At 50.6% G+C, this 19,808-nt stretch overlaps 1 protein-coding gene across 1 annotated transcript; it reads right to left on the bottom strand.

The window, feature by feature from the left end:
• Positions 1 to 204: 204 nt before the first annotated feature.
• Positions 205 to 7,356, bottom strand: LOC135976185 (uncharacterized). Its single transcript, XM_065570883.1, has one exon. It carries the CDS (start codon positions 6,008 to 6,010, stop codon positions 1,301 to 1,303), a length of 4,710 nt encoding a protein of 1,569 aa, XP_065426955.1. The 5' UTR covers positions 6,011 to 7,356; the 3' UTR covers positions 205 to 1,300.
• Positions 7,357 to 19,808: the final 12,452 nt, after the last annotated feature.

Raw genomic sequence — 19,808 nt, 5'->3', positions numbered from 1 at the left:
ACAACGGCTGCCGGGACTGCAGAGGGAACGACCCCAACACCAATCGCTGCCTGGTGAGGATGTGAGCTGTGGGGCAGGAGGGAAATCAGGGGTCAGAGGGGAGAGCAGAGGATGCAGGGGCAAGCAGGGGGCACCGTTGGGGGGGGGGTGTGACGGGTTGGATCACAGAAACCCCCTTGGGAGCTGCCACCAGATGTGCAAAGACTACCCCTGCTTCTGTTTTCCCGGTCAGCTCAGGACTCCAGCACCCTGTCTTGCTGAGCCAGACACTCCTGTTTGGCTCCACACACAGATCCAGGGTCTGAATCTCCTGTCCCAAAGCTGCAAGTTTACCTGAAAACAGCTCGCAGTAGTGCGCTTGTCTTTAGCACTCAGATGCCCAACTCCCAATGGGGTCTAAACCCAGATAAATCCGTTTTACCCTGTATAAAGCTTATGCAGGGCAAACTCATAAATTGTTCGCCCTCTATAACACTGATAGAGAGATATGCACAGTTGTTTGCTCCCCCAGGTATTAATACATACTCTGAGTGAATTACTAAATAGAAAGTGATTTTATTAAATACAGACAGTAGGATTTAAGTGGTTCAAAGTAGTAACAGACAGAACAAAGTAAGTCACCAAGCAAAATAAAATAAAATGCGCAAATCTATGTCTAATCAAACTGAATACAGATAATTTCCTCACCAGTTCCAGAGTGCTCCCTTTTACAGGCTAAGCTCCTTTTAGCCTGGGTCCAGCAATCACTCACACCCCCTGCAGTTACTGTCCTTTGTTTCAGTCTCCTTCAAGTATCCTTGGGGGGGGGGTGGAGAGGCTCCTTCTTTAGCTAGCTGAAGACAAAATGGAGGGGTCTCCCCTGGGTTTAAATAGACTCTCTCTTGTGGGTGGAGACCCCCCTCCTCCCTCCTCTGCAAAGTCCAGCTCCAAGATGGAGTTTTGGAGTCACCTGGGCAAGTCACATGCCCCTGCATGACTCAGTCTTTGCAGGCCGACGCCATTGTCCACATGGCATCTTGCATGTCTCCAGGAAGACTTCTCATGTGGATTGGAGCATTCCAAGATGCATTGTTCCCCAAGTGTTTCCTGATCAGGTACTTAACCTGGTGAATTCCTTCCTAAAGAAGCTGACCAAATGCCTCACAGAGCTTACTTAGAAATCAAGCAAGCATACAGCCAGTTATATCATACATACATTTATAAGCGTCCCCCCATAAAGCCTTATGGGGTACGCTGTCACACCCTCCCCCTGAACTTACTGCCAGAGACTTGGACACTGTCCATGGCGGAGGCAGTATACCTAAAGTTCCTCTTTTCTGGACAGGGCATCTGCTACCCAGTTCTCCTTTCCTTTAATATGAGTAATCTCCATGTCAAACTCCTGTAGGACCAGGCTCCAGCGTAGCAGTTTGGAGTTGGTGCCCTTAGTTCGGTGGAGCCATACTAAAGGTGAATGGTCAGTTAGAATTCTGAACCTCCTATTAAAAAGGTAAGGTCTCAATTGTTTGACGGCCCACACAATGGCATAGCATTCCTTCTCTATGACAGAGTAATTCTGTTCGGCCGGGGACAGTTTTTTGCTCAGGAAGGCAATGGGATGCTTCTTACTGTCTTCCCCTGTCTGCATCAGCACAGCACCCAACCCTGTGTCTGACGCGTCAGTGCACAACTCAAAAGGCTTTTCGAAGTCAGGGCTGGCCAGCACAGGCTTCGCAGACAGGAGTGCTTTCACCTTGTTGAAGCCCTTTTGGCATGCCTCTGACCAAATGACCTTATTAGGTTGATGCTTTTTACATAAGTCCGTGATTGGGGACACAACGTCACTGAACCCCACCACAAACCTCCTGTAATAGTTTGCCAAGCCTATGAAGGATTGGACTTGCCTTTTAGTCTGGGGTACAGGCCATTTTACGATGGCTTCCACCTTAAGAGGGTCGGGGGATATTTTACCCCCCCCTACCCAGTGCCCCAGATAAGGGACTTTGGCTGCCCCTATCTTGCACTTGGAGGGCTTCACAGTTAGCCCAGCCTCTTTGAGCTTTGATAGCACGACTTCCAGGTGCTCTTTGTGGTCACCCCAGGTATTGCTGAATACAGCAATGTCATCTATATATGCCCTAGCATAATGCTGTAAGCCATTTAACACTCTGTTGACCAATCTCTGGAAGGTGGCACCCGCATTTACCAGACCAAAAGGTAACACTGTGAATTCATAGAGCCCTATGTCCGTGATAAAAGCTGATTTTTGTTGTGCCTCTCCCTCCAGAGGGATCTGCCAGTAACCTTTGGTTAGATCAAAGGTACTAAGGTACTTGGCTTGGCTCAGCACATCCAGCATGTCATCAATTCTCGGCATGGGGTATGCATCTGTTACAGTGACAGCATTGAGTTTTCTATAGTCTACACAAAATCTAACGGTGCCATCTCTTTTGGGGACCAAAACCACAGGGGAAGCCCATGCACTGTCGGAATCCTTAATTACCCCCAAGTCCAACATGCTTTGTATCTCAGCCTGAATTTGCTCCTTCACCTTGCCGGTGGCCCTATAAGGCCTGGAAGGAGGAGGTTGAGCCCCTTTCGTGAGGATCCTATGGGACAGCAAGTGCGTCCTCCCTGGTTTGTTGGAAAACACCTCACTGTACTTCTGCAGTGTTGACAACGCTTCCCTCCTTTCGAGTGGTGTCAGCTCACTACAGATTTCTATACTTTCAAGGGACGACCCGTCTTGGCATTCAGCCATCAGATCAGTGAGTGGGTGTGCCTCAGTTTCCCCTTCGACACAACAGATCATGTTTACCTCGGCCGCTCTGCTGTGATAGGCCTTCAGTCTGTTTACATGTACCAACTGGGGTACCGCATCATCCAGGGGCTTTTTAACTTTGTAAGTGTCCTCATTCGCCACTTCAACCACTTCAAAGGGCCCCTCCCAGGAGTTTTGCATCTTGAACTTTTTGGCAGGGCCGAGTACCATGACCAAATCTCCTACATCAAAAGTGCGTTTACAAGTATTTTTATCATACCACGCCTTTTGCTTGGCCTGACTGCTCTGGAGGTTGTTTTGTACAATCTCCATCATGTCTTTCAACTCCCTCCTGAACCTCTGGACATACTCAGTTACAGGTTCCTCCCTTACCGTGTTGCATCCTTCCCAGGTATCCCTGATGAGATCGAGGGGTCCTCTCACTTTCCTCCCATACAGAAGGTCAAATGGGGAAAAGCCTGTGGACTCTTGGGGTACCTCCCTGTAGGCATACAGCAGGAACGGTAATAGTTCATCCCAACTTTGGCCCCTCTTTTTGGCATACATCCCCAGCATGGATTTTAGGGTCCCATTGAATCTTTCCACCAGCCCATTGGCCTGGGGGTGGTAGGGGGCCGTCTTAAGCTGTTTCACTCCACACACCTTCCATAGCTCATTGAACAACTGCGACATAAAGTTTGCCCCCCGATCAGACAAAATCTCTTTAGGGAAGCCCACTCTGCTGAATATGGTGAGCAGAGCTCTTGCCACAGTCTCGGCTTCTATGTTAGACAGTGCAATTGCCTCAGGGTACCGAGTGGCGAAGTCTACTACCACCAAGATATACTTGTTCCCTCTCCGAGTGGGGCGTGGCATAGGACCCACTATGTCTATTGCCACTCTTTGGAATGCCTCCTGGATGATGGGCAAGGGACGCAGCGGAGCCTTCTGGGGTCCCCCCGGCTTCTTCCTCTCCTGACACACCGCACAAGTCCTACAATAATCCCTCACATCGTTCTGTATCCCTGGCCAGTAGAAATTCCTCCTCAGCCTGTCATATGTCCTCTGTACCCCCAAGTGACCAGCAAAGGGACTGTCATGCGCTACCAGCACTAATTCCCCCCGGTGCTGGCTGGGTACAACCAACTGCTTATAGGGTTGACCGGGACCCTGGTTTTTACCTACAGGGGCCTGCCTGTACAGTTTCCCGTCTTCTTCAAAAAACTTCTCCCCCCCTTCCCTTCCTGGAGTTCCCTCCGAGATACACTGTCTTATACTTTCAAGGGAGGGGTCCGCCCTTTGTCTAGCTGCAAATTCCTGACAGACAACCCTTGAGATAGCGTCCCCGTCCCTGAGCACTGACTGCATCTCCCCTGCCCCCACCCCTGGGAGCCTGTTGTCCTCAGCCAGACAGAGGCCTGGCTCTGTCTCTCCCATATTTGGAAGTACCCCGCCCCCCTGCACTGTCCTGTCACTGAGACCTTCCCCCAACTCCCCTATGGGTTCCAAGGTCCCCGCCCCATCCCTGGGGGCTCCCTCTGAGTCACCCACTACCATGTTCCCTGGGGCAGGAGGGGTTGGCTGTTCAGCTGCATCAGACCTACAGTCATCAGCCGGAACAGCCTCCCCCTCACAGCCTTTCTTCATGCTGCGAGTTACCACACTAACAGTCCTAGTTCTGCTGAAAAAATCATTTCCCAGCAACATGTCCGCGGGGATGTCCTCGAGCATCCCCACCAGTAAATCCCTTTCCCTACCTTCCCATTCCACATGAACCTTAGCCAGGGGCACAGGGAACCTCTGTGGCCCCACCCCCTTAATGTGGGTCGTCTGCCCAGTCAGGACACTAGCGTCTGGGACCACACTCGGTCGAACCAGAGAGAACTGAGCCCCCGTATCCCTCCATCCCAGACACTCCATGCCATCAATCTTGACGACCTTGATGTGTTCCCTGTCCGCTTCACCAGGCCCCATGTCCACCAAGCTGGTGTGATAAGAGGTGGGGGTGCCCTCTGGGCCCTCAGGGCTGAAGGCAACCGAGCTAACATGGGACAAGGGAGGCTTACTCTCCTTCAATTTGGGACAGCTACTCCTCAGGTGCCCTGGGGAATTGCAGTGAAAGCACCTTCTGGGATCCCCGGCTTGTGTAGGAAATTTGGGACGAGTAACAGGAGAATGGGGGGGTGACTGCCCAGGCTCCTTTTTCCCAGACCCCGGAGTAAAACGGTGATTCTGCTTTCCCCCAACCTTATACCCCTCTGCCAGTGGTTTATGTTTGATCGCGGCTTGGGCCTGTTCATAAGAGTCAGCATACTCAGCTAATTCACCCACCGCATTTACCTTTTTGTCCCACAAATACTGTTTAACCTCATCACTGCACATATTCAGGAAGTGTTCCTGAGTAACCAGATCACACATCCCTTCAAAGCTGGTAATGCCTCTCCCCCGCACCCATTTATCTACCAAATCTCTCATTTCATTGGCATAAGCCACATTACTTAATCCAGATCCCCTCTTAAGGCTCCTGAATTTAACCCTGTAGGTTTCAGGTGTAACCTGAAACTGTTTCAAAACCAGTTCTTTAAATTTACCATAGTTTGAAGCATCATCAATAGGCATCTTATTGAATATGTCCAGAGCTCTGCCAGTCAATTTTGCTATCAATGTGGTCATCTTCTGATCTTCAGGGATGGCATGGAGGGTGCACAGTCTCTCAAAGGTGATGAAATATTCGGCAATATCGCTGGACTCATCATACTGTGGACATAGCCGCTCCCATTTATGGATTTTCGGGGAAGTGGAGCCAGCAGGGGGAGGGTTTCGTCTCTTTGACTCCATAACAGCCAGTTCATGCTTCCGGGCCTCCCTCTGGGCCTCCATAGCCCTCTCGTGGGCAGCTGCCTCTGCCTCCGCTCTCGCTGCCGCCCTCGCTGCCTCTCTCGCTGCCTCTGCCTCCACTCTCGCTGCCGCCCTCACTGCCTCCCTCGCTGCCTCTGCCTCCACTCTCGCTGCCTCTGCCTCCGCCCTCGCTGCCTCTGCCTCCATAGCTCTCTTGTGGGCAGCCTCTTCCCTTGCATGTTCTGCCTGCATGGCACTAATTTCTAATTGTCTTAGTTCCAGCCGTCTCTTATGTTCACTTTCTCTCTCTTTTGCTTCCAACCTGGCCAGCTTTAGTTTAATAGCAGCGTCACTGGTACTCATTGTCCTGCTTTCTCGTGCTGGGCTACAACCACTCTGCAGTTCACTGGAATTGAGATCACTGGTACTCATTGTCTTGCTTTCTTGTGCTGGGCCACAACCCCTCTGCAGTTCACTGAAACTGAGATGCACTCAGCTCAGGGGATTCTTAGTTAATAGAGAGTTTCCTTTTCTGTCCCTACTTCCCTTGCCCGAAATAAGCAAACAGAAAATAACAAACCAGTAACCACTTTGTCTGTTCTCCAGCCACCACACTTAAAACTCACTTAAAATCACTACCAGTATCTCAAAGCAATCAACTATGCACAGATCCTGCTCGACTACGCCACTGTGACGGGTTGGATCACCGAAACCCCCTTGGGAGCTGCCACCAGATGTGCAAAGACTACCCCTGCTTCTGTTTTCCCTGCCAGCTCAGAACTCCAGCACCCTGTCTTGCTGAGCCAGACACTCCTGTTTGGCCCCAGACACAGATCCAGGGTCTGAATCACTTGTCCCAAGCTGCAAGTTTACCCGAAAACAGTTCACAGTAGCGCGCTTGTCTTTAGCACTCAGATGCCCAACTCCCAGTGGGGTCTAAACCCAGATAAATCCGTTTTGCCCTGTATAAAGCTTATGCAGGGCAAACTCATAAATTGTTCGCCCTCTATAACACTGATAGAGAGATATGCACAGTTGTTTGCTCCCCCAGGTATTAATACATACTCTGAGTGAATTACTAAATAGAAAGTGATTTTATTAAATACAGACAGTAGGATTTAAGTGGTTCAAAGTAGTAACAGACAGAACAAAGTAAGTCACCAAGCAAAATAAAATAAAATGCGCAAATCTATGCCTAATCAAACTGAATACAGATAATTTCCTCACCAGTTCCAGAGTGCTCCCTTTTACAGGCTAATCTCCTTTTAGCCTGGGTCCAGCAATCACTCACACCCCCTGCAGTTACTGTCCTTTGTTTCAGTCTCCTTCAAGTATCCTGGGGGGGGGGTGGAGAGGCTCCTTCTTTAGCTAGCTGAAGACAAAATGGAGGGGTCTCCCCTGGGTTTAAATAGACTCTCTCTTGTGGGTGGAGACCCCCCTCCTCCCTCCTCTGCAAAGTCCAGCTCCAAGATGGAGTTTTGGAGTCACCTGGGCAAGTCACATGCCCCTGCATGACTCAGTCTTTGCAGGCCGACGCCATTGTCCACATGGCATCTTGCATGTCTCCAGGAAGACTTCTCATGTGGATTGGAGCATTCCAAGATGCATTGTTCCCCAAGTGTTTCCTGATCAGGTACTTAACCTGGTGAATTCCTTCCTAAAGAAGCTGACCAAATGCCTCACAGAGCTTACTTAGAAATCAAGCAAGCATACAGCCAGTTATATCATACATACATTTATAAGCGTCCCCCCATAAAGCCTTATGGGGTACGCTGTCACAGGGGGTAACGGGGCTGGAGGTGCCGTCGGAGGGTTGGGGAGGTGGCGGGGCAGGGGACACCATCAGAGGGCTGGGGTGGTGGTGGGGCAGGAAACACCATCGGAGGGTTGGGGGGATGATGGAGCGGGGGGCACTGATGGGGGTATGCAGGGTTGGCGGTGGTGGTGGGATATTTTTTCTCGCGTTCTGTGCCCCCCACCATATGATTAACACCAATAAAGTGTCAAAGCATCCTGGGGCCCCGTGTCTGTCTGTGCGTCTGGTGCCCTCGTCTCTGTCTGTGCATCTCGGCTTTCCAGGTAGGGTTGCCAATTTTCTATGTGCACAAAACCGAACACCCTTGCCCCACCCTCTGCCCCACCTGCCACTCCTACAAGACTACGTACCACCCCTTCTCCAAGGCCCCACCCCCACTCTCTCCATACCCCGCTCCCTCTGTCGCTCGCTTTCCCCACCCTCACTCACTCATTTTCACCAGGGTGGCTCAGGGGGCTGGGGTGTGTGTGGGGGGGTGAGAGCTCCATCTCGGGATGCAGACTCTGGGGTGGGGGTAAGGATGAGGGGTTCAGAGGGCAGGAGGGGGCTCTGGGCTGGGGCAGGGAGTTGGGATGCCGGGGGATGGGAGAGTTCCAGCTGGGGGTGCAGGCTCTGGGGGGGGCCAGGGACAAGAGGTTTGGGGTGAAGGAGGGGGCTGTGGGCTGCACTGAGGGGTTTGGAGGGTGGGGGACCCCAACCTGCCAGGAGGGGAATCAGGGCTGGAGCAGGGGGTTGGGGCCTGGGAGGGGCTCAGGGGTGCACAGGCTCCAGCCGGCGCTTACTTCAAGCAGCTCCTGGAAGCAGCGGCATGTCCCCACTGTGCACGCTGCACCGTCCACAGGTGCCGCCCCCGCCAACCCCATTGGCCAACGTTCCCGGCCAATGGGAGCAGTGGGGCCAGTGCTTGGGGCAGGGGCAGTGTGTTGAGCCCCCTGGCTGCCCCTAAACGTAGAAGGAAGAGGGTGGACAGGGCAGCTGCTTGGCACGGAGGCTAGCAGGGAGCCTGGCAGCCCCGCTGTGCAGCACCACCAACCTGACAGTCAATGGCCCGGTCAGCAGCGCTGACACGACCTGGCAGGATCTCTTTTTGAGCCGGTGTTCTGGTAAAAAAAATGGACACCTGGTCACCCTATTTTCAGGGCACACGAGGCCTCCCAGTCTCCCTGGCAGTGCCCCCTTCATCGGGCCAGGTCTGGGCCCCCACTTTTTGCCTGGGGTTCCCCCTGAACCCAGACCCCTGGCAGAGTCACCCCCCTGGGAGCGACACAGGCCAGACTTTGCCAAACACCCAGTTTGCTATGGATGAACCTGGCCATCTGCTGGTGAACTGGGGGAAGACACATGATGAGCACAAGGAACAGACCCTAGTTTGCATGTTTCCTGCCAGCCCTGCACTGTCAGCGGGGAGACCCAACCCTCCGTGGGAAGGGGCTGAGAGGGGATCGGGGCAGATCTGCCCTGTACACCCTCCGCTGGGAGCATGATGACATGGAGGCAATATGGAGGCCATACGTGCTGCCCCACGAGAACTGCTGGGCAAAGCACTCCAGCGCTGGACAAACATCCACCTGGGCAGGTCCATGAGATTGGCTAGCACGCGCCGCACCACAAGAACTGCTGGGCAAAGCGCTCTTGCTCTAACACTGGGCACATGTCCACCCGCAGTGGGACGTGTAGGTGCCCCATCACTCCACGGGGACCAGCAGCTCCCCGGACTGATGGGATGAGGCTCCAGTCAGTGGCTGGAGACTCTGAGGTGCTGCGCTGGGGGTGGGGAAGAGGGGGCAGGAGAGCCGGTTTGATAGAATCATGGGCCTGGCCTGGCTTGGTGAGTCGTACATGCCTGTTCTTTTCATCGGCTTCTCTCCTTGAGCCAGTTTCACCGGCTTGTTAACCAGGCAGGGGTCCACTGACATGGGCAGGTGTGTGACAAAGGCCACGGCTAGGGTCAGGTGCCTGTCGCTAAAGCCCGTGCTTCATAAGACAATTCAGAGAAGAAACAGGTTTCTGTTCCATGAAGGTGGCTCGAATCAAACACAAGAGAAACCCGATAAGGCTTTAAAATCTAGGCAATGTGCAGGGAAGGGATTGTAGCAATCAGAACAAATTCTATTTACTGGAAAATTACAAGGATAATTCAATCCCACAATTAGGAAGTGACAGGGAATACTTGTGCGTTCCTCTCACCTTCCCACTGCCCACAATGCTGCCCACAACTCGCCTTTCACAGCCTTCCCCGACAGACACCCAAGAACAATCCGTCCCCAGCTCCACCGAACCTGCAGAGAAGGCAGAACCAGCAGTGACCTCTACTGGGTCCAGGCATGAGGATGGTGCCAGTGCATGCAGTGTGTGGCTGTGGGACGGGCTGTTGTAACGGAGATATAAGCAGAGGGGTCACTGCTCAGGGACTGCGTTACCAGGGCAGTTCGGGACACGAATTGCACAGTCACTCACCTCCCAAAGCGCTCAGGGAAATTGGCTGTGGCCAGGAGCAGCTGGGCCTGAGCTGCCCCAGCTGATCTGCCCGGGCTCTCCCCCTGCCCTCCCGTATGAACCAAACCTCACGCCTTTGGATCAGGCTGACAAGGAACACCTGCCCGTGGGCTGGCTGCCAGGGTGGCCAATGCTGGGGACGAGACCAATGAATCCAGGGCTAAACACATGAGTCTTTTCAGCTCATGCCAAAGTGCCAGACTCCCAGGCTGAGCGTCTGCCTGTGGGGCAGGGTGTGGGAGACCGACCACTCACCCACACCAGAGGGGAAAGGTTCCACAGGCAAAGCGAGCGACAAACACCTGACGTGTGTCTGTGTGTCAGGGATTCACATCATAATTGCCCCAGCGACAGAGTTGTGAAGCACAAAACTTGTTTTCAAGAGGTCTTTTCACTGCTTGAATTGCATGAAACCAGAGCGTGGTAGCACCTATGATCCCAGTTCTGGACCAGGCCCCATTGTGCTAGGCACTGTATAAGCCCAGAAGGAAAAGACACTCAGCCCCCACATAGATCAGCAGCAGGGTTTCAATCCCTCAGATCCCCAGCTTGTTCTCTGAGCTCCAGGAACAATTACTAGCCCCTTCCTCAAGCAGCCACCGGAGAAGGACGTGAGCAATGCTGTCTCAGTGGGGTACCATAGTATTCACTTGTCAGCAGGAGTATGTTGGTGCCCAGAAATCCTGGATTCTCCCCCCGGCTCTGGGAGAGGAGTGTGGCTTAGTCGTTAGAAATCTGAGACCCCAACCTGGGTTAGTCACTCTGAAAACAGCGTGGGGCCATAGCAGTGGCTTTTGTCATCTTAGAGACCTGACTGAGTCCTGGACATTTTTAGACATTTTTCCCACACCACATTTTTGTCATCAAATTCAAATCTGGCAGCTTCAAAAACCTGAGGCACAAAATTGCCAATGATCACTTTAAAGTACTTTAAAAAAATATGGATGTTCCTAAAAATGGTATTCTTGGAATACCTGGTCTGTTAACTATGTTATTACACACACACACACACACACACACACACACTCTCTCTCTCTCTCTCTCTCTCTGCAGGTTTTGTTTTATTGGAACTCCCTCAGCAACACAAGGGACTCACCATCCTTGCCACTGTCCAATACAAACATGTTGCACACACCCCTAGCTCTGCTGGTGCATCTAATCCAGACAGATTCCAGCCTCTGGTTACATTTTGCTTGTTTGAAGCTTGTTTAGGGCACTGACCGGCCCTTCTGCTGCAGAGGGTGGGAAGAATGATTCTGAGGGTGACGCACGAATCCGGGTGCTTCGGCATCGGGGATCCAGCTTTAGCTCTGCTGTTGTCTTTGGCAGGTCCCCTCCTGTCTGGGTGCTTCAGTTTGCCCCTCTAAGCTGGTAACTATAACAACTTTTCTCTTTCTGTTCCAAAAGCTGGGAAATTAAATAGCAAAAAGCTTTGTTAACACACAGTTAGTGTTGCCCAGCCACGGTTCGTGCCCTTCCAGTACATCAAATTCAGCAAAAGTCAAACTGGTGAGCACCAGGCAGCATGGAGGGAAGGTAAGCGCCCACGCCACCGAAACTCTGCCCTCTTGGAGAGATTCCCCAGTAAGACTGCACCACGTCCTCGTCCAGCACTGACCTGCAGCTCCCTGCACTCAAACCCTTCGCCTGTGCCAGAGAGACAACCACAGCTGCTGACCGTGACAGCTCCTTCCGCTCTTTGCAGCCTCTTCACCCTTGGGCACATGAGACCATCAGTCTACGTTCACTTACCCATCATTTAACTCATTGGCAGCCCTCCTCTCCCACCTCACCCCGACAGTCCCCAAGGCAAGGAGTCCCTGCATCTGGCTAGTAGCACAGCTGACCCCAGTGGGGCCCCACCTTCTTTGCCATTTAATTATTATGCATTGAGGCTGGAGGAATCACTGCACTGGGGGGGAAGGGAGGGACACCATAACCCCTTGAGTGGGTTAGTGGAGATGGTGCTAGAGTAAGAGGCTGGCAACTTGGGTTCTAATCTCTTCGCTGAACTTTGGCAAGGCCGTGCCTCAGTTTCCCCATATATCAAATCTGTTGTTTACCCTCCCTATGTAAAGGGCTTAGAGCTGCAGAAGTGAGGTCTATGTAGATTCAGAGAGGCCAGCTGTGTGAGGTAACCTCTTCAATTAACCCAGTTTCTGCTGGTGAGAGACACAAGCTATTGGGAACTGTGTAAACTCCAAAGTGTGTCTCTCTCACCAGCACAGGCTGGTCCAATAAAATACATTACCTCCCCCGAATCATCTCTTCAGTACCCCGGAACCAACATGGCTATGACACTGCTGTATAGTACAGTGAGAAGTTTTTACTCTCCGCTTCCCCTCTTCTCCATTTTGGGGGTGGTGCAGAGGCAGCTGCTTCACACCCTGAGCTGCCCTCAGGTGCCCAAGCCGCACGCCCATTAGCTATTGCCCGTGCCCTGTGTTGCACTCCTCCAGCCCTGTGTTGCACTCCCCCTGCCCTGCGCAGGGACCTGTATCTGCCCCCCAGACACTCTCTGCAGCTGTGTTTGTGACAGGCTCAGCTACTTGCAGCAGATCGGTAAATCAGAGCAGCAGTTAGTCCACAAGAAGGAAAAGCTTCCAAGTGATTCCCCTGTGTGTTCGGTTCTCCCCCAGCCCCACCACTCAGGGGAGCAGTGAGACGTGGTTCCTGGGGGGGGCCAGCCTGGGGCTACCTGGGGGGAAGGCATTACCTGGGGCTGCCACGCACAGGGCCAGGGCGACCAAGCCAGGAGCCTCCCGCTGGACAGCATCTCCCTGGATTGCGCTGGGCGTCCCTCGGAGTCGCTCTCCCCTTATGGAGTCGCCAGGTGGGCCACCCCCCAGAGCCACCTGCTAACAAGGGGGTTTCACAGCTGCCTGGCTGCACATTGTTTCTGTTCCACCCACCCGGATGTGCGGGGAGAGGCAAATCCTCCTCACACGGCCCAGAGGCTGGTGCCTGGCCCCTGCCTTTGGTAAACTGCCCCGCTCCAGATGTGCCCCACTGACCCACTCAATCATAGCTGCTGGCTCAATTATTTCTTCAACTTGTTTTACATAGCTTATCTCTTGCCTTGTCCTTTACTACTGGGCCCACTCAGCCCAAGTGAGGCCTACATGGGCCAGGTCTAAAAGACACACACACAGCACTCAGATACACTAACACACAGCCATGCAGAAAAGTAAATAAACATGCTCACACACTAATTGCCATGAACCACGCACTGACACAGAAACATGCACTTGCTGAGTGGCTAAAGAAGAAAACACAGCTCGGTTTGGATTCTATTCCTGGAGTTGTGTAATTGGGGTGGTACCAGGAAACTGAAAATAGGAGCAGGGATTAGGGCTCCTGGGTTCTATCCCAGCTCTGGGAGGGAAGTGGGGTCTGGGTACCAGGACTTCTGGGTTCTATGCCTATCTCTGGGTGGGGCCCTGTGTGTTAGAGCTGGGTCTGGGAGCTGGGGCTTGGGTTCTATCATGGGCTCTAGGAGGGGAATAATCTTCATGGGTTTGATGGAGGGGGGCTGGGAGCCAGGGCTGCTGAGTTCTATCCCTGGCTATGGGTGGGGAGTGGTGTTTAATGGGTTAGGATGAGATGGGTGGGAGTTAGGAATCCTGGGCTCTATTCCTGGTTTGGATCATGACTCCACAGTTATAATTCAAGTTATGCCACTGGTTCTTTGTGTGACCTTGGGCAAGTTACTGTCTGTCTCTGTGCCACAGATTTTAATCTGGAAAATAGAGGAATATAGAGAAAATAGGTCATATTTCTGCAAGGTTTTATAATTGGTTAATAGTTCTGTAGGTATAGAGATGAGATTGTCGTTACTTTTTAAGCACACACACCTACATTTGGATTGTATCATTGCTGATCTTGTATATAAAATCACAACAATTTTCAAGTTATGCTTATGTCCTAAATAAACAATCTGTCTATAAATACAGGATCTTTCATGTAGGATGTTGTCTGTGTTTCTAAGTAAAAATAGTGTCATTTATCATTTTTCAGTTAAGTAATTCAGCGTAAACTGTTTGTTTGGATGGTATTTGGCATTCATCTTCAGAAACAAATATAAAGGAGATTTTCTACCTGAAACCTTCCCTAGACAGGAAAGTATTTGGCTTCAAAATTCTGTTGTACAGATGTATTTGCATTTGTGGAATCACAGTTTGAAGTCTAACCCCTCATCAGCATACCAGTCTCTAAATTGCATCCAGTTCTAACATGGATTTGATTCCATCCCCCAGTGATTGAAGGAGTTGACTGAGAGGGAGTTAACACCCCATTGAAGTGGATTAATCAGCAGTTCAGTTTCACACTCCTTTCATGAGGCTGGATAGAGCCAGAGCTATTGTTCCCCTACAGGCAAAGAAGAGCATTTGGAAACTCCCTCTGGTGATTAAAGACCCCAGGGGAGCTGGAGCAGAGACACTCATTAGGCCTGGTTTGCTCACAGATTTTGTGCCAGTACAGGTAGGAAGCTGATGTTTGGCTGCCATCCTTACCCCAGAGATCCCCAGGAACTATATACAAAAAACAAAACACAGCCATGCGCTCATACACAAATACACAGTGAAACAAACATAGAATCATGCACTCCATTTGTAGAAACACAGAGTAACATAACTCACTTACATATGCAATCAGAGAAACACATAGCCCACAAACACAGGCTCACACAATGTCCAAAGAGTACACAGGGTCTCACATACAAATACAAAATACCAAGAGAGGCACTTACACAGTCTATATCCAACCAACAGCATCCAAACACACAAACATGTAATTTTGAGTGTCTAAATAAGAAAGCGCTGCCCTGTTTTGATACTGTTCCTCGAGCAAAATTCACCCCGTGAAACTAGAATCACAGAATCACAGGACTGGAAGGGACCTCATGAGGGCATCTAGTCCAGTCCCCTACACTCAAGGTGGGACTAAGTATTACCTAGACCATCCCTGACAGGTGTTTGTCTAACCTGCTCTTAAAAATCTTCAATGATGGAGATTCCACAACCCCCCTAGGCAATTATTTCCAGTTCTTAGCAACCCTGACAAATTAGGAAGTTTTTTCCTAATGTCCAATCTAAACCTAAACAGAGCATATTTGATTAGTTCCTTCCTGTATTTTGTAAGTTTCCTCCCTGTCTGCTAAATCGCCTTCCACATGATCTTGGCCATAGCTTGTGACCCAATTATTGCTTGAACTTGTTTTTGCACCTCTTATCTCTTCTGCTGGGCCCATTCAGAACAAGTGAGGCCTACATGGGCCAGGTCTAAAAGACACACACAGAGAATTCACATACAGTAACACAGAACCATGCAGAAAAGCAGAAAAGCAAATAAACTTGCTCACACACTAAACACCATGAACCAAACACTGACACAGAAATAGACACTCACTGAGTGGCTAAACAAGAAAACAAAGCTCGCTTTGGATTCTGTTTCTGGAGATGTGTAATTGGGGTGGTACCAGGAGACTGGCAATAAGACCAGGCATTAGATAGACTCTTGGGTTCTATCCAAGCTCTGGGAAGGAAGTGGAGTCTAATGGTCAGATTGAGGTGCCTGGGAGTTAGGACTCCTGGGTTCTGTTCCCTATCTCTTGGTGCAGTGTGGGTTACAGCAGAGGGGGCTCTATGGCTTGGGCTTAGGTTCTACCACTGGTTCTGGGAGCACAGTTTTCCATGTGGAAAATAGAGGGATGATGACTAGACTTGGTAGAATTTGATTTTTAATGTGTATAATTTTGATGGATACTGATTTTTAAGCTTTTTTTTAATCAATATTTATTGATTTAAATGTTCACAGTGGCGGGAAATTATGGGAGCAGTGAACAGCAGGAGGTCAGACAATAACTTCAGGGCTGAAGCTGATCTCTTTCTATTAGAGACGAAACTGAGACCTAATGTCGGAGGTAGATTATCCTCCATCTGCTAATAGACAGCTCCTACACCTTTCTCTGCAGCACCAGGGGCTGGTCCCTGTCATAGACAGGATCCTGGGCTATATGTACATAGGGTCTGGTCCAGTCTGACAATGCCTATGATCTTGTGCCTGTTAGTCTAAGGGGTGTGGGAGTGAACTCTTTGTTATTGAAAGTGGTTAGGTGCTTCGGGAACCAGAAATATGGTATTTAATTAGGCTGGTACTAGGAGACCAAACACTGGAACGGGCATCAGGAATCCTGGGTTCTATCCCTGGCTCTGGGAGGACAGTAGAGTCTAATGGTTAAAGTGGGCGTGTGGGGAATCAGCACTACTTGCTATCTCTGGTGGAGGAGTGGGGCTTAGTGGGTTAGAGAATTGGGGGCTGGGAGTCAGGACTCCTGGGTTCTATTCCTCGCTGAGGGGAGGGGGGGTCTAGTGGGTTAGAGCATAGGACTAGGTATCAGGATTCCAGGGTCTGTATTCCAGTTCTGCCTCTTGTTCTTTCTATGACCCTGGGCAAGTTACTTTCCTTCTCTGGGCCAGAATTTTCCATCTGGAAAATAGAGGGGAAATATAATATGTATAGAGACAACTCATATGGAATTAATAGTCATGACAGATTTCTGCAAAGTTTAATAATTAGTAATATTACTAGGCTTAGTGGAGTGAGGTGTTCAGAGCAAGATTTTATAACATTGTTATTATTTTTAACATGCACACGCACAATTTTATTAGGATAGCTTCATTCATTAAAATTGTATTTAAAATCCACAAGGATTTTCAATGTATGTGTATGTCATAAATAAACAACCTGTTATAAATACAGGATCTGTCACATAGAAATTTATCTCTATTTCTTAACTAAAAGTAGTGACATTTATCTTTATTTAGAAAAGTAAGTCAGTGAAAACTGCTGGTTATTTGGCATTTGGCTTTCACCTTCACACACACACATATTCAGAAACAGGAAAGACTTTGGCTCAGAATTGTGCTGTTCAAATGGGTTCATCCCCATAGCATCGAATTTTGGATTCTTAACCTCTTTTACCCACCTCAGTTTCTAAATTGCATCCAATTCTAACATGGATTTGAGTCCATCCCCCAGTGACTGAAGGAGCTGACTGAATGGGAGTTAACACCCCATTGAAGTGGATTAATCAGCAGTTCAGTTTCACACTACTTTGATATGACTGCATAGAGACACAGCTATTATTCCCCTCCAGGCAATGAAGAGTTTTTGGGAACTGCCTCTGGTGATTAACGACCCCAGGGGAGTTAGAGAAGGCTAGTCTGCTCACAAATTTTGTACCTGTACAGATAGGACCCTGATGTCAGGCTGCCATCCTCACTCCGGAGATCCCCAGTCACACACCACCGTGTGCTTATATAGACATATGCAGTCAAACACACACAGAATCATGCACTCCCTCATGTAGAAACACAGAGAAATGCAAACTCATTTATATACGCAATCAAAGAAACACATCACCCACAAACAGAGGCTCACACAACCAATGTCCAAAGAGTACATGAGCTCTCATGAACAAACACATAATACACAAAGAAGCATTCACACACTCAATATCTGACCAACAGCATCCAAACACTCAGATACAAACACACAAACATGTACTCTCAAATGTCTAAATCAGAAAGGGCTGCCCTGTTTCAATACTGTTCCTGGAGCAAAATTCACCCCGTGAAACTAGAATCACAGAATCACAGGATTGAAGGGATCTCACAACGTCATCTAGTCCAGTTCCCTGAACTCAAGGCAGAACTAAGGCCTTGGCTACACTTGCAGCTGTACAGCGCTATGAGTTAAACCTGACTTCGTACAGCTGAGTAGGGAAAGCGCTGCAGTCTGTCCACACTGTCAGCTGCCAGCGCACTGGCGTGGCCACATTTGCTGCGCCATTGGGAGCGGTACATTATGGGCAGCTATCCCACAGAGCACCTCTTCCCATTCTGGCGCCGTGGGTTGTGGGAAGGGGGCGTGGGTGCGGGGCATTCTGGATCCTGTCCCAATGCCCCGTGATGCATTGCTTCGCACTCCAGAAATCCCTTTGTTTCCGTCTACCTTTGGTGCCATCTTTCAACGGTTTCTGTGCAGCGCGATCTGTCTGCGGGAAATGGAGCCCGAACTGCTGAGGCGTATGCTGACTTATCTCACCAGCACGTCACGTTTGGCTGTCGAACTATTCCTTAAGATCCAAAGTGACAGTGTGAGTGAGGAGTCCGACTATGCTATCGAGCCGCGTAATGCGTATGACACAAAATTGCTTGTGGCATTCACGGACATGCTCAGCACCGTGGAACGCCGCTTTTGGGCTCAGGAAACAAGCACCGAGTGGTGGGATCACATCGTTATGGAAGTCTGGGATGACGAGCAGTGGCTGCAGAACATTCGGATGAGAAAAGCCACTTTCATGCTGGTGCGCTGCATTTTCCTGGCGGATCCTGCTTTCTCTCTCCCTGCACTTCTGTACTTTCTCATTCTCTTTAATAGATTGCCGCATCACTTCTTGAAGCATGTCTTCTTTGCTTTTTCGCGGTCTCTTCCTGAGTCTTTGCAGTCTCTGAGCAGGCGATAAGAGGGATGGCTGAGGTCTCAAGGTAGATGCAGCTGTATAGGCAAAATGCAACGTTTAACAGAGGCAGCATTGTTTATACCAGACAGAGTAATGATTTCCCCCGCACTTAAGGAGTAGAAAACACACAGGGTCTACACAATTGCATAATTTTCCCATCCGAAACAGAGCACACATATCCCACAGGAGCCTCAAAATGGTGAGTAAGGGGGACTGATTGTTTCAGGGCTGCACTGTCCTCTGGGTTTCTATGCCTTGGGGAGAGCCAACAGCTTCAGGGGGCACCTACATCTAGGCATGCATGCCTAACCCTCCTCTCCCAAAGAGCCCACACCGAAAAAATTCCTTCCCGGAAAAAAAAACGCTTACTGGGAACCTGCTCTTCTGTTTGTCCTCCACCAAGTACCAGCTGCTGCGACTGGCTACCTTCCTCCTGGCTCGAGGAAGAGCTCCTGGCTGTATGGCTCCAGGGATTTCGGGGTGTCTCCATCCGGCCACTACCCTCACTCCCGTTTTCCTCCTCCTCCTCCTCCCCCCCCACATTGGCTCTGAAGTGTCCATGGTGGTGCTCGAAGTGGAGGTGGGATTAACCCCAAGTATCGCATTCAGTTCTTTGTAGAATCTGCAGGTCGCGGGGGGAGCACCCGAGCGGCCGTTTGCATCGCGGGCTTTGTGGTAGGCACTCCGCAGCTCCTTCACTTTAATCCTGCACTGCAGAGTGTCCCGGTCATGGCCCCTTTCCATCATGTCCTTTGATACCTTCCCGAAGCTATCGTAATTCCTATGGCTGGAGCGCAGCTGGGACTGGATAGCTTCCTCCCCCCAAACACTGATGAGGTCCAGCAACTCGCCATTGCTCCATGCTGGGGCTCGCTTGGCGCGTGGAGGCATGGTCACCTGGAAAGATTCGCTGATAGCACTCCACACCATGCCGAGCTGAGCAAACAGGAAGGGGATTTTTAAAATTCCCAGGGAATGTAAAGGGTGGGTCACATGGTTGGTTACCTGAGGCCAGGGCAGTAGAGTTTGAACTGATGACCAGAGTGGCTAGAACAGGCATTGTGGGATACTGCCGAATACTTCTGGAGGCCAGTCACAGCGCATTGTGTGGCCACACTGGCGCCGCAGCGCTGCAGCGGTGGCGCAATACTCACTATTCCTCTCGGAGACGTGGAGTACATGCAGCGCTGCAACCACGGAGATACAGCCCTGCAAATGCCTTGCCAGTGTGGACGGGGAGTGAGTTACAGCGCTGGGGGGCGGCTTTACAGCGCTGTAACTCACAAGTGTAGCCAAGCCCTAAGTATTATTCTAAACCATCCCTGACAGGTGTTTGTCTCACCTGTTCTTTAAAAATTCCAATGATGGAGATTCCACTACCTACCTAGGCA

This window comes from Chrysemys picta, chromosome 17 (assembly GCF_011386835.1).
Source record: "Chrysemys picta bellii isolate R12L10 chromosome 17, ASM1138683v2, whole genome shotgun sequence".
Taxonomy (NCBI): Eukaryota; Metazoa; Chordata; order Testudines; family Emydidae; genus Chrysemys; species Chrysemys picta.
This window is presented reverse-complemented; position numbering and strand designations above follow the sequence as displayed.

Coding starts and splice junctions, on each gene's coding strand:
- LOC135976185 (XM_065570883.1), bottom strand. CDS start 6,010: ATGAGTACCAGTGATCTCAATTCCAGTGAACTGCAGAGTGGTTGTAGC.